This window comes from Perissodus microlepis, chromosome 11, assembly GCF_051167445.1.
Source record: "Perissodus microlepis isolate ML-2025 ecotype Zambia chromosome 11, ASM5116744v1, whole genome shotgun sequence".
Taxonomy (NCBI): domain Eukaryota; kingdom Metazoa; phylum Chordata; class Actinopteri; order Cichliformes; family Cichlidae; genus Perissodus; species Perissodus microlepis.
Window position 1 is genome coordinate 3956305 of NC_140471.1, and position 23264 is coordinate 3979568.

General features: G+C 38.3%; 1 protein-coding gene across 6 annotated transcripts in view; it reads right to left on the reverse strand.

Moving 5' to 3' along the window:
• The window catches only part of tsnare1 (T-SNARE Domain Containing 1), a 254190-nt gene that overhangs the window by 185049 nt on the left and 45877 nt on the right, over nt 1-23264 (reverse strand). For all 6 annotated transcript variants that reach the window (XM_084943203.1, XM_084943198.1, XM_084943197.1 and 3 more), the window contains exon 2: nt 22481-22606. In XM_084943203.1, the coding sequence (XP_084799329.1) occupies nt 22481-22565 (85 nt within the window). In that variant the 5' untranslated portion in view covers nt 22566-22606. The remainder of the gene's footprint in view (nt 1-22480; nt 22607-23264) is intronic.

Genomic DNA, 23264 nt, shown 5'->3' on the forward strand with positions numbered 1-23264 from the left:
TATCTGTAATATGTTCAATTATACTCTCAAATCAGAGAGGAACTTAATCAAGAGATCCCATCTCATTAAGCCTGAGGTCAGTGGTTTTCACCCTCCTCACTAAAGAAAGACAGATTTTCACTCTTCCCCAAAATCTGGAGTTTAGCTACTGAGTGGCTGAGAAAACAAGAACTTGGCATGCTCCCAACGGCTGGCACTGCAAGTGAAGCTTACAAGTTCCGATTTTTGTTCTCCGTAGGATATGACCATGACTGTTTTACCGACCCAGTCTCACATTCCAATCCCAGCAGCTGCCACGGTAAATTCAAGTCCTGGAGTGGCGACTGGAGAATTTTTAAACCTCTTCCATTGAATTTAATTCAACGTTTTGCATTCATTTATTTGGCATGCTGTGCGAAACATCTGAAATAGATGCCATGAGACCGTAGGCAAATGTTCTCTGCTGGCGCTAGTAACTCAGAATATTGAAGAGAAGCTCATTCTAGATCAGAAAATATGTTCTTGGAGATGAGGTTAAAGTTGTGACAGGGTTTATTGAACTCAAACATCTTTGTAATTTGAGCTTTGCTGTCTAGACACAGCACTGTCTTTTGGGTGATTTACCTGTGATTGTTGTATGTCACTGTCTCCGCCACCTTCATCCTAACATTCCTGTGTAGAATTTTTTTTTTTTTTTTTTTTGGGGGGGGGTTTCCATAAAGGCCAGATGCTGGCACATTCTTTTGATGTTTTTAAGATGCAAAAAGTTTTTAAAAATCACTACAGTGACATTGAGGAAATTAATGTACCCCACTTCTTAGTATGTTATTTTTCACAAGCAGTGGGACTGTGTGTGCAGCATGAGCATCAGAGCTCATTGTGTGCAGTGGAGGGGTCCACCTGCTTGTTTTCACTGTGAAAGTGCTACTTAGGAATGCATTGCTGAAAATCTTTTTCTTTTAAGCTTTTCATTTAAATCAACCATGCAGGCTCATGATGAGTTGATCAAATCCACTTGAGTGAGATCTTGTGCTACAGTGGAATAACACAGCTCACAACCTTGCACATCGTTAATCCTTTATTATCATAGTATCCAAGTATCATATAGTCTGTCCGCAATTTTGGCCGTAGGATTAAAAAAAAGAACTCAAATTTTTAAGGAACCATTTGAATTTTTTCTGCAAACCCAAATGAGGAGTTACACTTACAGCGATGTGAAGCATGCATGGTTAAATCGAGGTAGAGCTGATTTTTCTTTGTGAATGCTTTGTGCCACCATGATACACCAAATATCCTTGTAAAGATTGTTTTCCATTCTTTTCTAAATCATTTGAATTTAACAGAATTTCTTTGAGGGATATGCTTCATTTCCAGTAAGCAGCCAAAATTTTTCTAGCTATAGTCTGGCTCCTGCAGGTCTTTCTAGGTAAATCCAAAAACAAAACGGATACTAGGAGCATTTTGAACAGCAATGACATAATTAGGGCAATCAGCAGTCTCCTAAAGGCTGGTCATCTATCAATCACCAATTTATTACAGAAATTGAATCATTTGCAGTAATGGTCAAAAGTTGGTTAAAATTCAATCAGAGCTACCATCATTTTAATTAATTATACTATAATTTCAAAATTTTAGATTTTTAGAATTTATTTTAATTCATGTACCCGTCTTACTTATTTTAATTTTGTATTTTTACTGTATTGCGGTTTTATGTTATTTGAATGCTGTAAAAAATTGGACATTGAGGATGTAAAAACTTAACTAGGAATGAGAGATGGAATAGCTTGATAGCTAAATTAAATTAAATTAAATTAAAAAAATCAAATCAGGGTTATTTTGGGTACATTGACTGAGTTGACTGAGAAGCTGGGTCAGCTACCTACAACAATTCATAAATGATTTACCTTGACAGGAGGAGGCTCTCAAAACACATACACAAATTGCAATGCAGCATCAACCCCACATGCAGTCATCTGGAGGTGTTCTGCTCTGTTTAGTAAGCTGCCATGTCCCTCACAATGTGCAGAAAATGCAGACCAACATTAAAGCATTACCAGAAAAAGCTTTTCACTGGACTAAACACCATGCTGTTCAGACTCTGCAATTTCTCCAGATATTTCTGTTTCTTTGATGAAACCTTCCTTGTAATTTTCCCCTCTCTCCTCTGCTCAGTGGGAGACAGACCATTTGCACACAGTATGAGGAAAGGTTTGCAAAGATCACAAATGCTGAGTTTCCAAAGTGACATTAGTGGCGATGTGAGATTAGACATTCACAAATGGGTTCAATTACAAACCCAAACTGAAATAAAGTTTAGGTTAATGTCAAGATGAGACATAGTCAAAGGAGCTTGCAAAGAAAAGCGTCTGGACTTCTTTAAGTTACTTGAAGACGTTTCACCTCTCATCCGAGAAGCTTCTTCAGTTCTAAGGTCAAATGGTGGAGAGTCCCAGATATAAACCTAGTGGGAGTATCCCCCCACAGAGGGACAAAAGGACCACCTGATGATCCTCTAATCGCCTGAGCCAAGGTGTGAAACTGGGTGTGGGTCCCAATCAGCCAGAGTTTCGGGTGTGTTCATTGTGAAACCTGGCCCCACCTTATCATGCGAATTCCTGAGGTCAGATGGCCCAGGATGTGAGTGGGCGTTAAGGCGTCTGGGAAGGGATCTCAAAACTGGATTATAGATGGCAGAGAGTTGGTGAAACGTCTTCAAGTAACTTAAAGAAGTCCAGACGCTTTTCTTTGCAAGCTCCTTTGACTACGATGACCTGGATGACTGAGAACCTTCACAGACAAGATGAGACATATTTTCTTGACCCCATCGAAATCCACCAGGGTACCAGTGAAATGTCAATGGTTAGATTTACATATGGGATTTTTACCTGTATAACATACCCAAATGGCCTTACAGGTCTTCATAACAGAAGAACTGTGAGGCCAAAACAATCAATGCTTTGATGTAAATTTTATTAAAAGGGAAATTGAATAATTTAACAACTTTATAAAAAATAAGAGGTATTTTTCAATTACAAAACAACTTTCAGTTAAAAAATAAATATTGACTGTATCAGGAAGCTGCCAGTGTAATTACTCCTAAAGGAATATACTAATCCTCCATTCCTACCATAGGCATCTAAAAATAACAAACACAGCAGATACAAAGCATGACCTTTCCACAAAACAATTATAGCTGCATGTAAGACAAATGAAGTTATTATGAGTGGTTTAATGAGAGGAAAACTCCTGCACAGAATTTCAAACTAAATTAGATGTACTATATTTTTTTATGTCACTAGCCCATTCAGGCAAAAGCAGGAGCGTGACTCATCCCTACATTTCAAATGATGGCACATTTGGATTTTCTGGTCTTTACTCATTGTAATTAAAGGATAGTAACTACACATCCATCTCTGAGATGGCAAACGCAGCTCTGACACAAGCTGACAATAAGTAACAAGAGATAATAAGATAATTTTTCTGCCTGTGATCAAGCTGTAGATTAGCAAATTGTTACTGCATAATGAAGGGTTATTGATTTGTTTGATCTTATTTATTTGATTTGTAGAAACTAGTACATACATGCTACAGCATTGTTTGATCTGTTCATGCGGTTAGCAAATTGACACAGTGACCCTCATAACAGTGCAAAAATCTGTGATTTATAAATATCTTTTAATCTTTTTTACCTACCTCATACTGTTCATACTTTATGATTAAATGTAGAGGTGCCTCCAGACAATACAACATAGGTATGATCCTTTATATGCAGGCACAAATTAAAATTTGCCTCCATGGCACGCAAATGCCTACAAGTTCTCTTCTCCTCCACCTTTGGCATACTACATATGTGTCCGGACTCTAGGTACACACATAAAACATGAATAGTCACAATTGCAATACTCATCTAGCAGAAGGTTAAAAGATGGCGCCAGTGTGTACGGCCTGCCGTCTGACTCTGTTTGTACTAGTGTTTTATTTTTACTTTCTTTTAAAAAATTCTAACTCTCTGCTTGTATATGATCACCAAATGCTGCTGGCTATAAGATCCTCTCAGTTAAAAACTCTTTATTGTAATCGTGGATATCAGGGAACCTTCTCCCCACCGCTCCTGTCAGGAGTTCCAGCTTGTCTCCGCTGTGTTCCGGCGCTACCTCAACCGAGAGGGCGCCGTAGACGCCGTGGGAAACGCAGTGGCTTATTGGTGAGAATGAAGGCTACCTGGACACAATTTTGAAAAATACCTCACCCTATCCCGACTGGATTTGACTGCGTCAACTACTGGCACTCTCTGGACATGGCTTACACTTGCCTGACACCTGTTGTCGGGCTTACGACAGTAACCCCGCGCCAGTGTCCCCCCCCCCCGTCTTCGCTCAGGTGGAGTAAACCCTCAGAACCTACGGCCGAAAGGTCGGGCACCCACATCGGCAGCTGAGCCACCGATACCACTAAGATTAAGTCTTGTTAATGCTCGATCGCTAGCAAACAAAACTTTTATCCTTAAGGACTTCTTTACTGATCGGGAACTGGATCTAATGCTTTTAACGGAAACTTGGCAGAGAGTCGGTGAGTCCAGCTGTTTTACTGAACTTTTACCACCGGACTGTGAATATCTTAATGTGCCGAGGATGACTGGGCGTGGTGGTGGAGTGGCGGCTGTTTTCAGGAAGAAGCTCTCTTGCAAACAACTCTTAACTGACTCATATTCTAGTTTTGAACTTCTGACGTTTGAATTGGGGCATCCCTGCCCGACACTCGTTGCAGCTGTATACAGACCTCCAAAATATCACAAGGATTTTATTCAAGACTTTTCAAAACTTTTTAGCTCGAACTGTGCCAAGCTACGATTGAATCTTAATCGTTGGAGATTTTAATATTCATGTGTGTTGTCCCTCCATTTCGCTGGCCAGAGACTTTTTAAGCTTGATAGACTCCTTTAGTCTTGCTCAACTTGTGTCAGGGCCAACCCAGAAACAGGGTCATACATTGGATCTTGTGCTGTCTAGGGTTACCGGTCCTAAACATGAAAATATGTGATGCTGTTTTTTCTGATCACTGTCCTGTTGTGTTTGATATACTTTCATCTCCCATTTCAACACGTCGTTGTCGTGTTTTTAACCCATCTTCAACAGAACAATTGCTTTTAAAAAAGTTTTAAGATCTCCCCTTGGCTTTGGTACCGAGGAAATGACAGTTAATTTTTATGATAAATGCAAAACTGTCCTTGATAAGATCGCTCCTTTTAAAACTATAAGCTCAAAACTACAACCAGACCCATGGATAAATAAGGCCAGTCGTTCAGCCAGACGAGAGTGCAGGAAGGCTGAACATAAGTGGAAAAAAGATGGGCTGCAGGTGTCCTTTCTCATGTTGAGAGACAGTCTGTACAGGTATCAGGAAATTGTAAAAGCAGAAAAGTCAAGGTTTCTTTCTAATGTTATTGAGAATAGCTCCAATAATCCTCAGGTTCTTTTTTCAATTATTGACTCTGCCCTGAATACTTCCCCAGCTTCTTGTATTAATAGTTCCTCAGACACTTGTGAAAGGTTCCTGCAGTTTTTTATCAATAAGATAAAACAGCTTCGATCTATGATCGTCCTGCCTTCACAGGTCCTTTCTAAAATATTTACCTGCTCTGCTGTTTTTGATCAGTTTGAGCCTGTGTGTCTTGATCAGGTGGAGGAAGTATGTAATCGCACAAAGACATCATCTTGTCCAAATGACATTATTCCAACACATCTTTTACAAAAGATTTTTAAGGTTGTCAGCTCTGACATCTTAGCTATTTTTAATAGCAGCCTTAGTTCAGGTGTTGTGCCAGCCTGTTTTAAACATGCTGTTGTACAGCCTGTACTTAAAAAACCCAATCTCAACTCCTCTGTCCTCACTAACTTCAGGCCTATTTCAAAGCTCCCCTTCCTGTTGAAAATTTTGGAAAAGATTGTATTTGTTCAGCTGCAATCTTTTGTAAATGGACACAATGTTCTTGAGAGGTTTCAGTCTGGTTTTAAAACTCTTCATAGTACAGAAACTGCACTTTTAAGAGTTCTTAATGATCTTTTATTAGCCACTGACTCAGGTGACTCAGCTGTGCTTCTGCTTCTGGATCTGACCGCTGCCTTTGATACTGTTGACCACAGCATCTTAATCTCACGGTTGGAGCATTGTGGCATTAAGGGCACCCCATTAGAGTGGTTCAGGTCATACCTGTCTGACAGGACTTTCTCTGTGAGCTTTGGAGATTTTATCTCTTCCTCAGCTCCCCTTACTTGTGGTGTTCCCCAGGGTTCTATACTGGGGCCAATTTTATTCTCCATTTATATGCTGCCTCTAGGTCTAATTTTTAGAAAATATAACATTTGTTTTCATTCATATGCCGATGATACTCAGATTTATCTTCAACTGAAGGGAAATAGTTCTGCCTCACTAGATCCCTTACTTCAGTGTCTCAGTGAAGTTAAATCTTGGATGGCCTTACTTCCTTAACTTCAATGAGAACAAAACTGAAGTGATAATTTTTGGACCAAGTGGCAATCCCAGCACCTCTAATTTTAACCTGCACAGTCTTGAGCCTTTTGTCAAATCGCATGCCAAAAATTTAGGGGTTATATTTGACAGCAATTTCACCTTTGAAAAACAGATTAGCTCAGTCGTACAGCGGTCTTTCTTCAAACTGAGGCTTCTATCTAAGGTGAGATCATTTTTGTCTTTTAAAAGCGATTCATGCTTTTATTATATCCCAGCTGGACTATTGTAACTCCCTATACGCTGGAGTTAGCTAGACCTGCCTGGCAAGGCTGCAGTTAGTCCAGAATGCTGCAGCTCGTCTTCTGACACGTACTAAAAGACGTGAACACATTTCCCCGGTGCTTGCCTCTCTTCATTGGCTGTCTGTCCACTTCAGAGTTAATTTAAAAATTTTATTGTTGACTTACAAAGCCCTGAATGGACAGGCTCCCGGGTACTTGTCTGAACTCCTGCAGACTTATACCCCCCTTAGATCTCTTAGATCAAGTGATCTTTTGCTTTTAGCCGTACCAAGGTCGAGGCTGGTTCATAGAGGCGATCGAGCATTTGCAGTCATAGCGCCTAAGCTGTGGAATAATTTACCCCTACACATCAGACAGGCTCCTACTGTCAGTCTTTTTAAATCTTATCTTAAAACACATTTGTATTTACTGGCTTTTAATACAGCATGAGAGTTATTTGTTAATTCATATTTGGTGTTTTGCTATCTCAATACTCCAAGTTATTTATTAGGTATGCTGTATTCTTGTACAGGTATTTTATTAGGTATGTTGTATTTTTGTACAGCATTTTGGTCAACGCTCCTGTTGTAATTAAATGTGCTATATAAATAAATAAACTATAACTATCTAGGCTACGATATTCATAATTCTACCCTCACCAACAACTGGTCATTTCAGACGGCCGCACCTTCTTGAGCCTGGTTCTGCCGGAGGTTTTATCCTGTTTAAAGGGAGTTTTTAATTCCGACTGTCGCCAGAGTGTTTGCTTATTTGGGGTGGCTGTAGCTCAGGCGGTAGAGCAGGTCATCTCCTGATCGGAAGGTTAGTGGTTTGATTCCTGGCTTCCCCTAGTCTGCATGCCAAATATCCTTGGGCAAAATACTAACCCCAAATTGCTCTCCCATGAATCCATCGGAGTGTGAATGTTAGTTAGAAAGCACTTAGAAAATGTGCTTGTGAATGCACAAGTTGTGTAAAGCGCTTTGAGTGCTCAGTAGAAAAGCGCTATATAAGAACCAGTCCACTTACCATTATAGGGGCTCATATGATTGTTTGTGTTTTCTCTGGTTTATCTAAAATTGTTGTTGTGATTTGGCACTATATAAGTAAAACTGAATTGAACTGATTAATAACAGGGCAAAACAGCGGCTTTCATAAACAGGTGCCAGTTCCTAGGTATTTTTAATGCATTAATTTTAAGTTTATGAAACTGTATCAACTTGTTGCAAGACATATTTACACACTAATCAATGCATATTTATGAGTACAACATTCTGTTTTCTATAAAACATTTTACATTTGTATATTTTATTATGGTGAGTCATGATGAGCTTAGCCTTCTAGAAATAAATATATGTGTATTCCTTGATATTGTACTTGTACAGTCTACTCCCTAATGAATGACAAATGCATCATTCAGGTACCTCATCTGACTAAACCTAAAAAGTAACCAGTAACGAAAGGAAAGATAAAAAAAAAAAAAAAAAGGTGTAATATTTTCTCTGAAATGCTAGAGAGTTCAAGGAAACATTCATGTTCAGGATGTTGAGTAAATCTGAACATTTTTCAAGAAGAATTTTCACTAAAAAAGAAATTGCACATTGCAAGTTTTTGCAATCTGCATCTGTGAACTAACTCAACAGTCCAAAATGCTTCATGAGCAAGTTCAAAAAGTGCTACCATCTTGTAGCATCTTTAGAATCAAGGGAAAGTGAAGAGACAACAAAGTCCTCATATGCCAACATAAGGCCATCACAACTCAGACTTGAGATCAGTGCCTCTCAGTTGGTCCATTAATCTGTGCGTGGCTGTCTAACAAATGCTCCACTTTGGTCACTTATGTCTATCAGCAGTACATGGAGTTGGAGGTTGAAGCGCTCATCACAGTCTTGTCACACCCAATCCAACCTCCTGCTTCCTTCAATCTTAAACACACAGAGCTATGTTTCCAGGAGGCTGATCAAAGGCAACTAACAATGTGAACACATCCACGGGTCAGGTCCAAAACTGCATAATCTGCTGTTGCAGCTGGGATAAAACCAAGGTGATAACTGTGAGAGGGATGGGATACTGCTGTCAAGAACATCAAGGATTTCAAAATCACGCCCATAAATATAAAGACAGACTATTTTTTTTTTACATTTTGCCTCTGTACACCAAAACATTTGAAGAAGTAATCTACATGTGATTAAAGTCTAGCCTTTCAGCATACTGTGTTTTTTCGGTCTGAGTTCAACAGTTGGGCGATTTTGGCCCGTAAGCATGTCTCTTAACAGGTGCCATTTTGGGGCCCTTATACACACATCATAATATTATGTTGAAGCACATATTACTCCATATAACATATTACTCCGTGAGGCTCCTGACTACGGTAGCTGTAATGCTCTGACAATCCATCAAGCTTCATAGCTTACCAAAGTCGTGTACCACATAAAATCGGTTGGAGGTCAGTAAGCACAACCAGAAACTAATACACAGGGCACACTGTTGGCAAATTAAAGGATTAAATAAGGATAAAGAAAGTGTGCCTTATAGTCGGAAAAATACGGTAGTTGAAAGGGTCCAATAACAAACATTGCAATAAATGGATTAAGTAAACTCTAATGAGTTTACTTAGGTGTGTGCTGACATGGCGGCGCGTGCAGACGCAGCAGCTGGGAGCTCCCAGACATACAGCAGCGTTTTTGTTTTTTTAAGTTATTAAATCCAGTTCTTTGTATTCTTGAACGACCAAGAAAGACACGGCTCAAAGTGGTCAAAGCTCAAAAAATGATCTTTAATTTTACATATTCCAGAATATGGAGACTGAGCAGGCACACAGACACGCCAGCCAAAGTCTGAAGCAAAACAGGGAGCTTAGTCATTTATATACTTCCTCTAGACATCACACACACTTTAAGTTTCGATCAAAGACTCTGTTTAGTTTCACTTTCTGGCTGCAGCTCCTGTGCTCTCCAAAAGCATGCAGTTTCCTGTCAGTACTTTTGGCACAGACTGTACTCAGAGTTGGGCCTCTCTTATCCATAAAACAATCTAATCAGCAAATAAGCATTCAGATTATATATTTAAATCCCAACAAAGTGTATTTAAACTCCCAAATCTCGACACGGTCTATGCTAGCCGTTTACAGAAGTAAGCTAGCTGCATCATCAAGGACTCAACCCATCCAGCTCACAGACTTTTTCCCTCCCATCAACCCGCACAAACAGACTAAAGAACAGCTTTTGCCGCAGAGCTGTAGCCTGTGTCACCCCTCCCCCAACACACAATAGCTAACTCTCCCTCTCTCTCCTTTACCCCATATTATGTCTGCTGCTAATGTACAAAGTCATTTACTGGGCATTAATGTTTGCACTAAATTACCACACTGTAAATACTGTTATACTTATTATCTTAGACACTTTATGGGACATTCATGTTTGCACTCAACTACCACAATGTAAATACTGTTATATTATATTATACTGTTTGCACTCAAACTACCATACTGTAAATACTAGTGTGTATATATATATATATATATATATATATATATATATATATATATATATATAATTTTTTTTTTTTTTTTTAACTGTGCTCAGTGCCTTCTTTTTAATTTATATTTTATACTTTTATTATGTTACTATGCTGCTTCTTGTTTTATTGCTGCTGGCCTCTGAGCTACCAAACAAATTTTGTTGTATAACTACAATGACAATAAAGTTCTTTAAGTCTTAAGTAGATGACATGACGTTCTTATTTTTCCAGATTATCACCGAAGTTCTGTGTTTTTTTTCTTTGAAATGCTTTTTTTAAGCTTTTAACTGGTGCCTTCAGTTGCTGTAGTTTGTTGGTCTTTCTTATTTCAGTTGAGATTTATGAACTCAGTGTCTTTGGTTTGGAATTATTCTTAGACAGAACAATACATTTGAATATATTATCTGGGGCTCTGCAAAACTTGTTATTGGTATTTTTCCAAAAGCCATTGCCAGTATTTCAACCAGTAAGATGAAAACGTATTTATCGAAATAACAAAATTGCTTCAGTGTAAATGTAACATTCATGGATAAATAGCTTTTGCTGAAACTGAATTTAAATGAAAAAGTGTGGCAATATCAGAGAGGAGTAAGTTAACAATCATCTATAACTCCACTGTGGTAGCTGGATGTGTTTTGATTTATTTGGCAGTGCCAGGAGAGGCTTGGTTGGCATAATTGTCAGCTGTTGCATAAATATGACTCTTCTATTTACGCAGCAGTGTGCTGGGACTAAATGGTACGTGGAATTGATTGGATTGGCAACCAGGAAAGCTGCGACAGCTGATGGTCTTTTTTAGACAATGCCCAGTCCACTCAATTTTGCCAACATTGTGTAATGTAAGAATAAAGAAAGCGAGTGTAACAAGAGAGTTGTGCCTGACTGTGTGTGTTGGGGCCCAGCTCCACCCAGCATGTGAAAAGACAAGCAGATGGTAGCAGAGCCAGTTGCTGTGCTTAACTCAAGATAGGCTTTACCAAACCTTGATGTAAAGGAGCTCAAATGATTTGGACCACATGGTTCGGCTACACACAGAAGTGAAATGAATGAGACTCAGACAAAGGTTTCAAAGTTTGAAAATGCCGGCTTGTATATTTTTTCCTTTTTTAGGAAAAAGAAAATTTGTAATAAACAAAAATAAAAATATTTTAAATCAAAGCTTCTCTTTGGTACCAACAGTTTCTCAGTTACAACCGTGTTTCACAATCACAGTTGCTACCTTAAGATCCTACCTGGGTGTACCCTTCTAAATATATATCTTTCTCTCACCCTCTCTCGCACTTTTTTTCCCGCTTCACTCTGCACGCGAGCCTTGTGCTTTGCGCTGGGCAGAGGGGGGAGGGGCGGTAGTTACACTTGCAGTAGCACAGGAACAGAGCCGGAGCTAAAGAGAGAGACAGAGAGCCAGGGACAACAACGTCACATTAGAAAGGTATAGTAATCATCCACAACTATTTTCAGTTGCAGATGATAAAGGATTCATAAAGTTTATTCATGCAGGTCCATATGACAGAGAATATGCATCTTCTTTTTGTTTTCATATTTTAATTTATATTTAATTGTGTTGTGGTTTGCAGTGTTTTGTGTTGTTTCACTTTAAATTTGTTTAAAAGGAAAAAGCTGAAAATTTAAATAGTTAAAAGTTGAAATGTAAATAGTTTTCGTATTATATGATTTATTTATTACATTTTATGTGGAGTGAATAAATAAAAGAATATTTACGGTGGCCCCTAGAGACAAAGCACGTAAAAACACGTACGAACTCCAAAACACGTAAAAACTCCAAACACGTACAAACTCCAAACACGTAAAAACTCCAAACACGTACAAACTCCAAAACACGTACAAAACACAACAGAAGTACTCCAGGATGCTAGGCGCAGTGTTGAGCTTTTGTTACCTAGTGGCTACACAAGCCAGGAAGTACCAACGACCGGATTTGGTGTGTGGTAGTAACAGGTAAATGAACATTTTTTTTAAATTATTTGAATATATATGAGTGCTTGTGTATAAATACACAAACAATATACATATGCTTTCAATTGTGTAATTTAAGTGATCTAGGTAGCTCTGTTTTGGAAATTCCGTTTACGCTAGAAATGTGTTTGGGAGTTTGTACGTGCTTTTGGAATTTGTACGTATGTATGTATTTTATCTATTTCTGTTTTATATTACTGTGAAGCACTTTGTGGTTTTTATCCTGTTAAAAGTGCTATATGAATAAATTGATTTGATTTGATTTGATTTACGTGCTTTTTGGAGTTTGTACATGCTTCGTCTCTAGGGGCCACCGTATATATTTATATATAAACATATACATTAGTAATTCCTTTCGTGCATAATTTTATATTGTTGTTAATAATAAATTAATCAAAGCAACAAAACAACCCGAAGAGCCGGTTGGGAGCCGAAAGAGCAGGCTCTTTCTAGTGAGCTGAGCCAAAAGAGCCGGTTTTCTAAAAAGAGCCGGAAATCCCATCACTAGCGAGAAAAGAGAAAGGCCTGTGCTTTCTGAGACGGAGATAGCGGGCAGGACAATACGCCATTTTGCAGCAGCTCATTGGCTAAGCTGCTAGAGAGAATAGTTAACCCTTTAATTGCTGAATATATGGTTTATTCACCATAACCCAAGTGTAACTGTTAAAATGAACAACTCTTTTCACGTTTTGAGGATTTGATCAAAGCCATCTTTAAATGTGGGTTAACGGAAGGTAGACGGAAGCACTGCAGGCCCTGGTTGAGCAGCACACTCAGGTTCTGGAAAATCCTGCGGCCCAGTCTAGGGTCACAGCTGAACCACCTCCACTTCCAGAGCAGACTGGGTGTGTGGCCACTGGCCACCAAGTCGGGAGCTACCTTCTGTGAAGATCTTTCTCATTCTACACGATACAATTAGGTCCAGAAGTGTTTGGAAAAATGTATTTATTTTTTGTAGTTTTGTCTTTGGAGGATTTTAAATCAAACAATTTATGTGATTCGTGATTCAAGTGCAGATTAACAGCTTTAATTCCAGGAGCTTACATATAATGTTGCTTTAACGATTCAGCAAGAGCAGCATTTTAAAACACAGTCACCCTTTTCAAAGGCTCCAAGCTAATTGAGCAAACTAACTACAAACTGAGTGAAATTCTTTGCAGTCAGTAACTTCCTGGGTCTAGAACCCTTTAACATCACCAAATGCTGTATCCTGCCTTGCCACGCCTTTACTCCTTTCATGCTAAATAGGAACATTTTCAGAAACTGGATGTTTCAAATGAAGTATCAGTCATTTTAAGATGGACAATTTTTGTTGAAAGCTTTTACATTTGTGTGTTCAAAAGAGGTGGAAATTCTATAAAAAATGGGTAGACGTTTACCAAAACCCTAAAGCTAACCCTAGATGCGTTGCCAGTGGCCTGGTGCATGATAAGAGAATAAATGTTCCAGAGATTTTAGCAAGACATCTCATTTGTACTGCTTTCAAGGGATTAGCCTGGGTGCTCGAGGATTGTGCATTGGATCTTAACTGTTCCTCTGATGGTGTCCCTGGAATCTGCTGGAGCCATTCCTGTTATTACTGGGGCCACTTTGGACCTTACCTTCAACATCTGCTCCAGTTGTTCCTACGGGAACTGTAGGATGTTAACAAAACATTTGCACAAGTGTGATGCTGGTGCAGGCTGTGAAATGGAGTCTATAGTGTGTCATCTCAGGCTTTTTCCAAGGCAGCAATTATTAAAATGTACATATGGAATGTCAATATGTGTTAATATTAATGTCCTGTCATTCTGAATGAGACACTTGGCTGCGTTGCCTTGCAGAGATCATGGTGGAGGGTTGAAAGCTTTTGCCAGGGGAGGGAGAGGAGAGATTAGCCTAAATGACAGCTCTATTAGAGACTTAACCTGCGCTTTGATCATTTCCTGAGCTCCCCTTCAGATCAGCCTGAGCAACAGACGGCAAATCTGACAGGCTCCTGCTCTGCTGCTCACAATCCCCACCCCCCTCACTTTACCACCTCTACACCACCACTGCCGCCACTACACATATCCCTCATAATGTACCCAGGCTTCACTGTGATCAAAGACCCCCCTTCTGGTGACTGAGGCTCCCATCTGTCTGTCCACAATAGAGAAGACTGGAAGAGAGTGGCTGACTGTCAGAGTGAATGAAAGGCATGCACACGAGTACAGTATTCTGCAGTAAACAGACAAAAAGCATATGCGATGCTTGTTTTTTCTCTGACACATCTTCCCTTGCTTCTTCACTGAGTAGCTGAACTGCAGCATTATGACTTGTGTCATCTACTCTGCTGGAGTGTCAAACATCATAGGTGTGAACACACATTTGTACAGACTGCTATTAATGCATAGTACAAAGTGCACATATAAGTACATATTCATTCTCTTGCTGACTGGCTAAATTGGGAACATTCTACAGAAGAACAGACCGGAGGCTTTATTCATAAAGCTCTGCACTAACAGCAGTGTCTTGCACTACATTTTCTGCTCAGTAATTGGAGGGTTTACTTTTCATAAATTACTGTGGTCACCTGAAACACACTGCTGCACACATGCTTTTAGCAACTTTTTTCAGACAGAAACAATTAAAGTCAACACAATAGTCAAGCTTTACATGGTTAACAGCCACAATATTTATGTGCATTATGAGCAAATTATATAGCTTCAAACTAACATGGAAATATAATTTTACCTTGAAAAATAATCATTTTAGAAGTTAATCATTACATAAACCCTGCAGTGAAGCACCTTGCAGAGCAGTAGCAAATTTTAATAGCCTCTAATGACATAATTATTTTTCTGACAAAATTGAATGCTAGTAGCCACCAAACTCTGTAATCTTTAAAATCGACTTTAGCAATATTCAAGAAGAAAACCTCAGATTAGTCACGACTTTCCTCTCTGCAATATTTAAAGCATAAACATTTCACATATGCATAACAATGCAGATAATTTCTAGGCAATATCCAACAGAGGTGATTGTGCCAAAGTGCAAACAGAGCAGCCGATATTAGAGTCATTCACTAATTTACTAATAGAGAGTGGTGGCCATATTCATTGAATTTTTTACACATCATCTAGACAGCCCTCTAAAGTAAAACACAGAGTATGTCAAAAAGTGAAAACACAACTAAAGTAGAGTGTCTCCTACACGCAGAGGACCCGATTCTCACAAACTGGAAAGATTTATTTGAAAGTGGCAGGACTGAGATCACTACTTTCGGGTTTTATCCAAACCTGGAAGCAGGGCCTCACAGCTTTACAAGAAGACCAAAGAAGAACAAGTAGTGCTGGCTGTTATGGCCCTTCTTCCACCTGACGTCCAGTCCTTAATTATTATTACGCTTGTGAACTAGTGATCTTACACTGTGGCTCTACATTGTGGTCCAACAGGAAACATGAAGGGATCACAAAAGTTGGCTGACTGAATTATCAAAGGATGGTCAACCCTTAAGAATATAACTGCAATCCTGCCAAAGGTAATGAGAAATTTTCATGAGTAATGGACTGGTCTACTGACTGTCATTAAGGCTACACAGCCTGCATAGCTAAAAATGCAACAGAGAACAAAGATAAGTGGGTGGGTATCATGGCTGTATGGAAAAGTGGTTTCCATTCCTTTGATTTGCATATCTGCCTCTAAAAGGGATACATTTTTCCATCATAATATCAACAAACATACATAAATGCATACAAAAGGATGAACTGGAGAGTTCTTACAGATTTATTTATCGTCAAACCAAAAATTGCCAATCATACTTCATACAGCCATTTACTTGTGTTTTTTTTCTCATGCAGTCGTTGTATTTGTGTGTATTTTTACTCATGTACATGTAGAGTTGATTGCTTGAATTATTCATTTCTTTATGAATAACAAATGTGTTGTGATGACTGCAACACCTGACTCTGATTACCTGCTTTTATGAGTAGGAACGTGGGTGACTTCTAAAATTCATGCAAACTTTCATAAAGCCACAGTGTTGACATGCAAGTGATTTTAATAGCATGCCTTACAGTGAGCACTTCTGCTTTTTACTGTCAGACCAAGTTTAACATAAAAGATTCTTATCCTTGTGGTCTGATTTTCATTTTTCAGCAGACCTTCTAATATGTCTTCTGTGTTTCCTACAGCCAGATGCCATTTATTAATTCTAATTTAACTCTCTGAGGCCTGAGAACCCATACATATATGTGTGTGTGTGTGTGTACGATATTTTGTCAGCTTAAATTATTGGGTTTATTATACCCAGTGTTGGGACTAACGTGTTATTAAGTAACGCGTTACAGTAACTATGTTATTATTGTGGTAATGAGCACGGTAACTAGTTATTATGCCAAAACCGGGAACGCGTTACTCGTTACTGGGATTTAGATAGGCTCGTTATTCGTTACTTCGTGTGGTGGCTATCGCGGAGCTTCCACAGATTCAATAACATTAGCAAGTGGTGGAAGCCAGCAGGTGGATGAAGGAAAAGGGAGGCAAGAGGAGAGACCCGAAGCGGCCGCTGGTCCGAGAGTGTCAGGTGAACTGAACTTCAAGTAAGAAGTTATAACCTGCAGTCCATCTGGGTCAGATATGAACCAAGTTTAGGTGGAGTTTATTTTCGTTATGCTGACTTTTTCGTACTGCGTGCTAGCTAGCATGACGGAGTTTCTATACAGCTGGGTGGGTGCTATGTTACTGATGTTGAACTTTATTTTGTTCATAAGGTTAATTATTAGAGTTGCCAACCGTCCCGTAAAAAAACGGAATCGTCTCGTATTCAGAGAAAATATCATGCGTTTCGTATTGAGGTGAAAAGGAACACAGTTTGTCCCGGACTTCAGCTAGAATGAAAAAGACACAAAGCTGGAGTTATTCTGTGTTTACGCTGCACAGCTGCCTCTTCTTCTCTCATCCTCTCACCCTCCCTCTCCTGTTTCTACTTCAATCATGAAACTGATCAATGATCAGCTGATCGGCTTTTCTCTCTTGTTTATTTATCGCCCACTTTGCGCCAGAAAGAGGAAACCAGCGGATGTCGCGGTAAACAACAGCAGCACTTTTAAGCTTGATCAGCTGTTGTTAGAATTTATTTAATATTAATTTCTAGTATCAGCTGATGTTGGCTGGAGCCACAGCTGTAAACCTGCTGGTCATGATATCGGTTTGGTTATGTGGTGAGAGGGAAACATGAAGATGAAACCAGGAGATGTCCTTACTGAATCATCAGAGCTGTGATGGAGAAACAGGTTTACCTTTTAGTTAACATGAATGAGTTGAAGGGAAGTTATGAACTGTTTCTGAGAGACAAATAACACCAGGATCCTTTTCTAAGTAGCTGATAGCTGGTAATTGTGCAGGGGCGGGTCTAGCAAAGTGTTGCCAGGGGTCCATGTAGGGCATTAAAAGGGAAAGGGGGGCACAAGGAAATACTTTCTTATTCTCATTTAAAATGTCTCACTTTTAAAAACATAATTATCTGAGTCTTGCAACAAACAATTGATAGATTGATACATATATACCATCAGAACAGTGTACATCACTGTCACAACAGTGTTTATTTTCATTCAAAGGCTTTATGATTTTTCCTATAATGGTGGGCCGGTTTCTAGTCAAAATGCCCGGGACGATTTTTTTGTCCCAGTCCAGCTCTGTATGCAGTTCATCTGCAGTCTGGTGTTACCTACATCTTCCTATTCAGAAGGCAGAATTTCCGAGTTCTGAGTACAATCGAAAGCACCACGACTGCAGTTTTTGTGTTGGATGTAAAAAGCAGGCTAGGATAGAATCAGGTGTGGGATTTCTCTCGTGGAAATGTGCACATTATTTTTTCCTTTCTATTGGTAGGTGGCACAGTGCACTTGTGGCAAGTAAGCAAGCTAGAAGACTGGCAATCTTGCTGGGTATCTAGTTACGGAAGCAACACATTAACAAGAGAATTCTGAGTAAAACCAAAGTTACTTTCCCTAGTAACTAGTTACTCTGAAAGTAACGAGTAACTTGAAGTAACTGAGTTACTTTTGATAGAAGTAACTAGTAATGTAACTAAGTTACTAATTTAAAGTAACTTACCCAACACTGATTATACCCTAAAACTTATTATGCCTTTTTCATAATTTTTACACTGCTCTAAAAGCTATCAGACCCAAAGGCTACAGTAAGCAGGATAAGACACAGTAGGTTTGGGCAACACACTGACTTTTCCTCTCAGGTGTTTCAACCTGACCTGCAATGTCATAAAAGGAAAACAAAGCAAACTGCCCAAAAAACAAATAACAACAGCTTTATATATTCATCATGAGTCAAATTCTTTTAAAGAGTCTGTGGTGCTGCTGCAAGACACAGCCCATCAGATTTTTATAGGTGAATAAAGCTTCTCTGTGATAAACTACAGCGCCTTAGAGATCCCAACTGATGGATGAACATCTGAACTCCACTGTGGATATTTCAAAATCAGACATAATGACATTTAAATAGACTGCTTCAAGTAAGCAATTTCAAGTTCACCAAACAGAAGTTCTAAAAATGTAATAAAGTTAAATAAAAGAAAGAAAACAAATTCTCTTAGTGTGACACAGATGTTGCCCACACCTGGTTTAGAACGACCTGACGGTGGCATCGAAATATAAAGACATCATGGTTTGTAACAAAATGTCATGTGTTATAAGGCCTTTCTGACAGAAAGCTATTCTACCTGGAAATTTGAAAATGAAAATGTTTGCCATTCTGAAATTTCATCTTTCCATATGGTGAGCCATGTAGAGCTGTTGATTAAGCATGCTAGTCTGATGAAAACTGAAAGATGGAAAAAGGTTTTTCAGGTAAAGAACGAAATGGAAATATAATACAATAATGGAACAATACAATGGGTGGTTTATTTTTTGCTTATCATTAAACAGATGATGAGCCTTGTAATAAAATATTAACAAGTGCATTTCCCCCCCCCCATTCAGCATTCAAATTTTAAATCAACTCAGTGATTCTTGAGATAAGGGACAAAACATGTCTGGCAGATAAAACCCAATTTTGTGGTTAAAAATATGCATACAAGTGTTAACCCAAATGCCTAAAAGACAAACCAAGGCAATGTTTATACAACAGAACTATGATTTTTGCATTTTTTATACATATAGATTTATTTTAAATGGTACAATACCAGTACCTTAAAAATCCATTGTCCAGAAGCAGGTGTGGTAATATTAAAATACAGAAAAAAAATTAAAAGTAATGTAAAATTAAACATCATGGCTCTCGTCACTAAGTATTTAAGTCAATACCTTATATAATATCAAAATATGCAATTGAAAATTTATTTTTAAATATTTTTTAAGTGATTAAAATCGTGTCCAGAGTTTTTGTCAACACCGTCAGATTTTTTTAAAAGTACAAAAAAATCCGGAATTATTGTGGGTAGCTTACACTCTGAGGACCCCTTTACCACTTCCTGTTTGATACACATGCCATGAGGTCACTGTTGTGATAATTTGTTTGTTTTTATTTCATTTATTGCACACCTTTCTGATAAAACTCTGTGTCACAACCATAGTGCGTCAACACCAAAGTTGATGTAATCCAAGATTTAATTATTCTTTTTTGTAAAAACAGCCTCATTTAGGTAGATTGTAGAGGCCATAAGCAAATGATGAAAAACAAGATGGCTTCCGTCAGAAAAACACGTGTTATGAGAGAAAGTAGGGTATTTTGTCAACACCATCAGGATTTTTGTCTGACGATGTTGACCCTTTTTCTAATGGTGTTGACAAATGTCACAAAAGTGTGCTATTCACCATTTATATTAAGTTATTTTTTACTAATATTTCAGTCATATTACGTCTTGTGTATTTTACTGATATTTCTGCTTCACAGATGTGTCAAATATTATCAAATTTGCCTCATCTTGAATCTCATTGTTTATGTATACTTTATTAATCCTGTAGGAAAATGCTTAGTCCTCTGCATTTAACCCATTCACTCAGTGATGCAGTGGGCAGCTACCAATCCAGGACAGCCTCTGTTCGTTGGATTTGAACGCCCAACCTTTCGATCATGTGGCATCTACTGAGCTAGCTGTGCCCCAAGAGCTGTTCTTTAAGTGATGATGTATGAATCCTGCTTCTGGGCCCAAACTACTCTGTGTTTATTAAGCCTGTTGTGCTGTTAAAATGTTTTAATGCTTTTTATCTTGTTCTATTACATCTGAACAAGCCCCTAAAAACAGTCAGTGATCACTGTCAGCCTAACCATCGGGAACCCTCACGTTAACTTTTATCAAGTGGAAAAAAGTTAGCATTCATCCTCCAGCTTCACTGTGTTTATGTTATGCTAACACAGCTGTGTCGCTAGCAATCACGTAGCACATCATTATATACCAGCTAGCCCAACTTCAGTAACCTGACAATAGTCACTGCTGTTTAGTTTTCTGTCTCCATTTATGTTGGAAGTGACAGCAGAGCTGGTATATCATGTCCAGGTGGAAACAAGCAATCTAACTTTAACTCTGTTAAATTTCATATATTCTGTTTTCATGGATGCCTGGATGTTACACCTGGTAGAGCAGCCACACTGATCATTTTATTAAAGATGAAAGAATTTAGACAGTTTGTAACTCTCAGTGATGCCGCAGAGTTCCTTTGACTTTGGGATCTGCAGCGGAGTTTGGACCTGGAAACGGCTAATGACATCAAACTTAAAGACCGGATAGCATTTCTATTGCTTAATGCATAATTGTGTTGTGAATATTCATCCTTAATCTGTGAAAAAGCATAAGGTTCAGAAAAATTATAGTAATTACAAAATGGTACATTTCAGGCTAGAATAGCAAAGGGGAACCTGTCAGTAGAGGAACGAAAGAAAAGGAACAGGGATGATCAAAAAAGAAAGAGAGAAAAAATTAACAGCCAGCCTGAGTTGAAGAAAGAGTTTCTCATAAAGGAAAGGGAAAGATGGAGAAATAGAGTGAAAGAGGGGAAAATAAAGAACACCAGTGATCTGAAAGGAAGAGAAAAAAGTCAGAAGAGAAGGTTTTGGAAACAAGCACAGAGAGACAAAAGGAGAGACAGTCTAGCAGGGTCTAAACACACAACCACAGATAACTTTAGGAATCAAGGAGGAGTAGGCAACTACTTGCTGGTGAACTATTAAGATGTAGAACTTGACATGTGCAAAAACAGAATTGTTATGTGTCTTGTGATATTACAAAGGTTGTTAAGGTTTAATTGTCATTTTGAAAGAAATAATATCTTGTTTTCTACTAGTGTGTCACCACCGTCAGATTTGTGTCACCACCGTCAGCACCTTGTCAACTCCATAATATGGAGTTTTTGTTTATTTTTCTCTTTTGGAGAACCATATAGTTTCCTCTCTCATGATCTTCCAATAAAAATACGTAATTTTCTCAATAAATGTGTAATTTGCATGCTGCTTAATATGACTGTTTCTTATACAGATTAAATACAAGCTTCTGAAAATATGTATGACTGTAACTCTAATAATAAAAAGCCAAAACAATCTTACTTTTAAATGTGGTATAATTACTTTGAAAACATATGTGCATAAACAATAGAATAGAGAAGCTGCTAATAGTCAAAAGAGCTGAAACAACTTAATTTAAAATATATATTTTTGCATTTCTTTGTGTCTGACGGTGTTGACAAAAACCTTGCACTTCTCCAGCAAAAACATAAATTATTAAAAAATGTTACACCTGGGAGATTGTACCAAAACATGGTGAGACAGCCAAAACTTTGTGTAACAATTATATGTAAATATGTTTTTGAAAAATCAAAAAATATATTTTAGAAAATTAAAACCTGTTTTGTCCCTAATCTCAGGAATCACTGATCTGTAAACTGAAACTTTGGCCCAGGAACACGGTATTGAACTCAACTATAGATTTGAAGAATTGTTAAACTCAGTAACAATTATTCAAAAAGCCCTGCTGTCCAAGCAGGGGTTTTTGGTAAATGCCACCTACATGCTAAAATACCTGCAGCGGTATTCTGGACATGTATTCAAATTAATTAAAATGATAAAAATTGTAACCTGATGATTTACAAAAAAGCAATGGCACCACTCAGTATTTATTTATTTATTACTTCTTTCAATAATTGTCAAGACCCTTCCTGTCTAATAACATAAAGCATTAAACTTTAGGTTTACCACAAATTAAGCCATCGCCATATTGTTATGAACATGTACATGTAGAATATCTTAAATGGCATCGTAAAATAGCATTTTTCTGTTCTTACCTACTGGCTGGTAGCCCTGCCTCATAGGACCTCCAAATGGGTTACGACTGCCAAAGGAGCCGCTGTCAATGGACCCATATGACATCCTGCCTGATGGTTGCTGAAGTGTCAGCTGGGGAGTTCTTACTATAAAGGATGAAAAAAACATAAGGCCACATACAACATACTTGCAGCATCCGCAGTTAGCAGTAGCATCCATAATTGTACAATACCAATGTAGTCGATGGATTAAAAATAAGGTTTTGCGTGTCAAAGTAATGCTCATATCTATCCTAGTAAGAAAACATTCTACAACTGACTGAAGCTTTCAACAAAATTTGAAGAAACAGCAGCTCAGTATATCCAACGTGCCTATGTCTGTGTTGTAGAGATAGCTGAAGTAGGGCTGCTTAAACTGTTACCAGCCAAACTCTCATAGAATAGTACTTTGCGACTCAAGGCAGGTCTAGACTGCACTGATTCAAGCAACAGAACTGCAAGGAAAGACTCCTGCTTATGTTAAAGGTAGAAATTTATAGTGAGTACAACTGTAAATAGAGCAATGACTCACTTTCTGTAAAGAAACCATTTGAAGGCAAAGAAAACACAAGAACACTGGGACTTTATTTATTCAGGTCAAATGGAAATCACATCACCAGATGATCTTAACATTGCTTCATTTTATTCATGTTACTAATTAATATTTAGTCTTTAACATGAATTTTGGGTAACTATAGCATGTCAGGATGTTGTATCACATTGCTACTTCATGTTTGCTTATTCCACAGTTGTGGCTCCCTCTCCC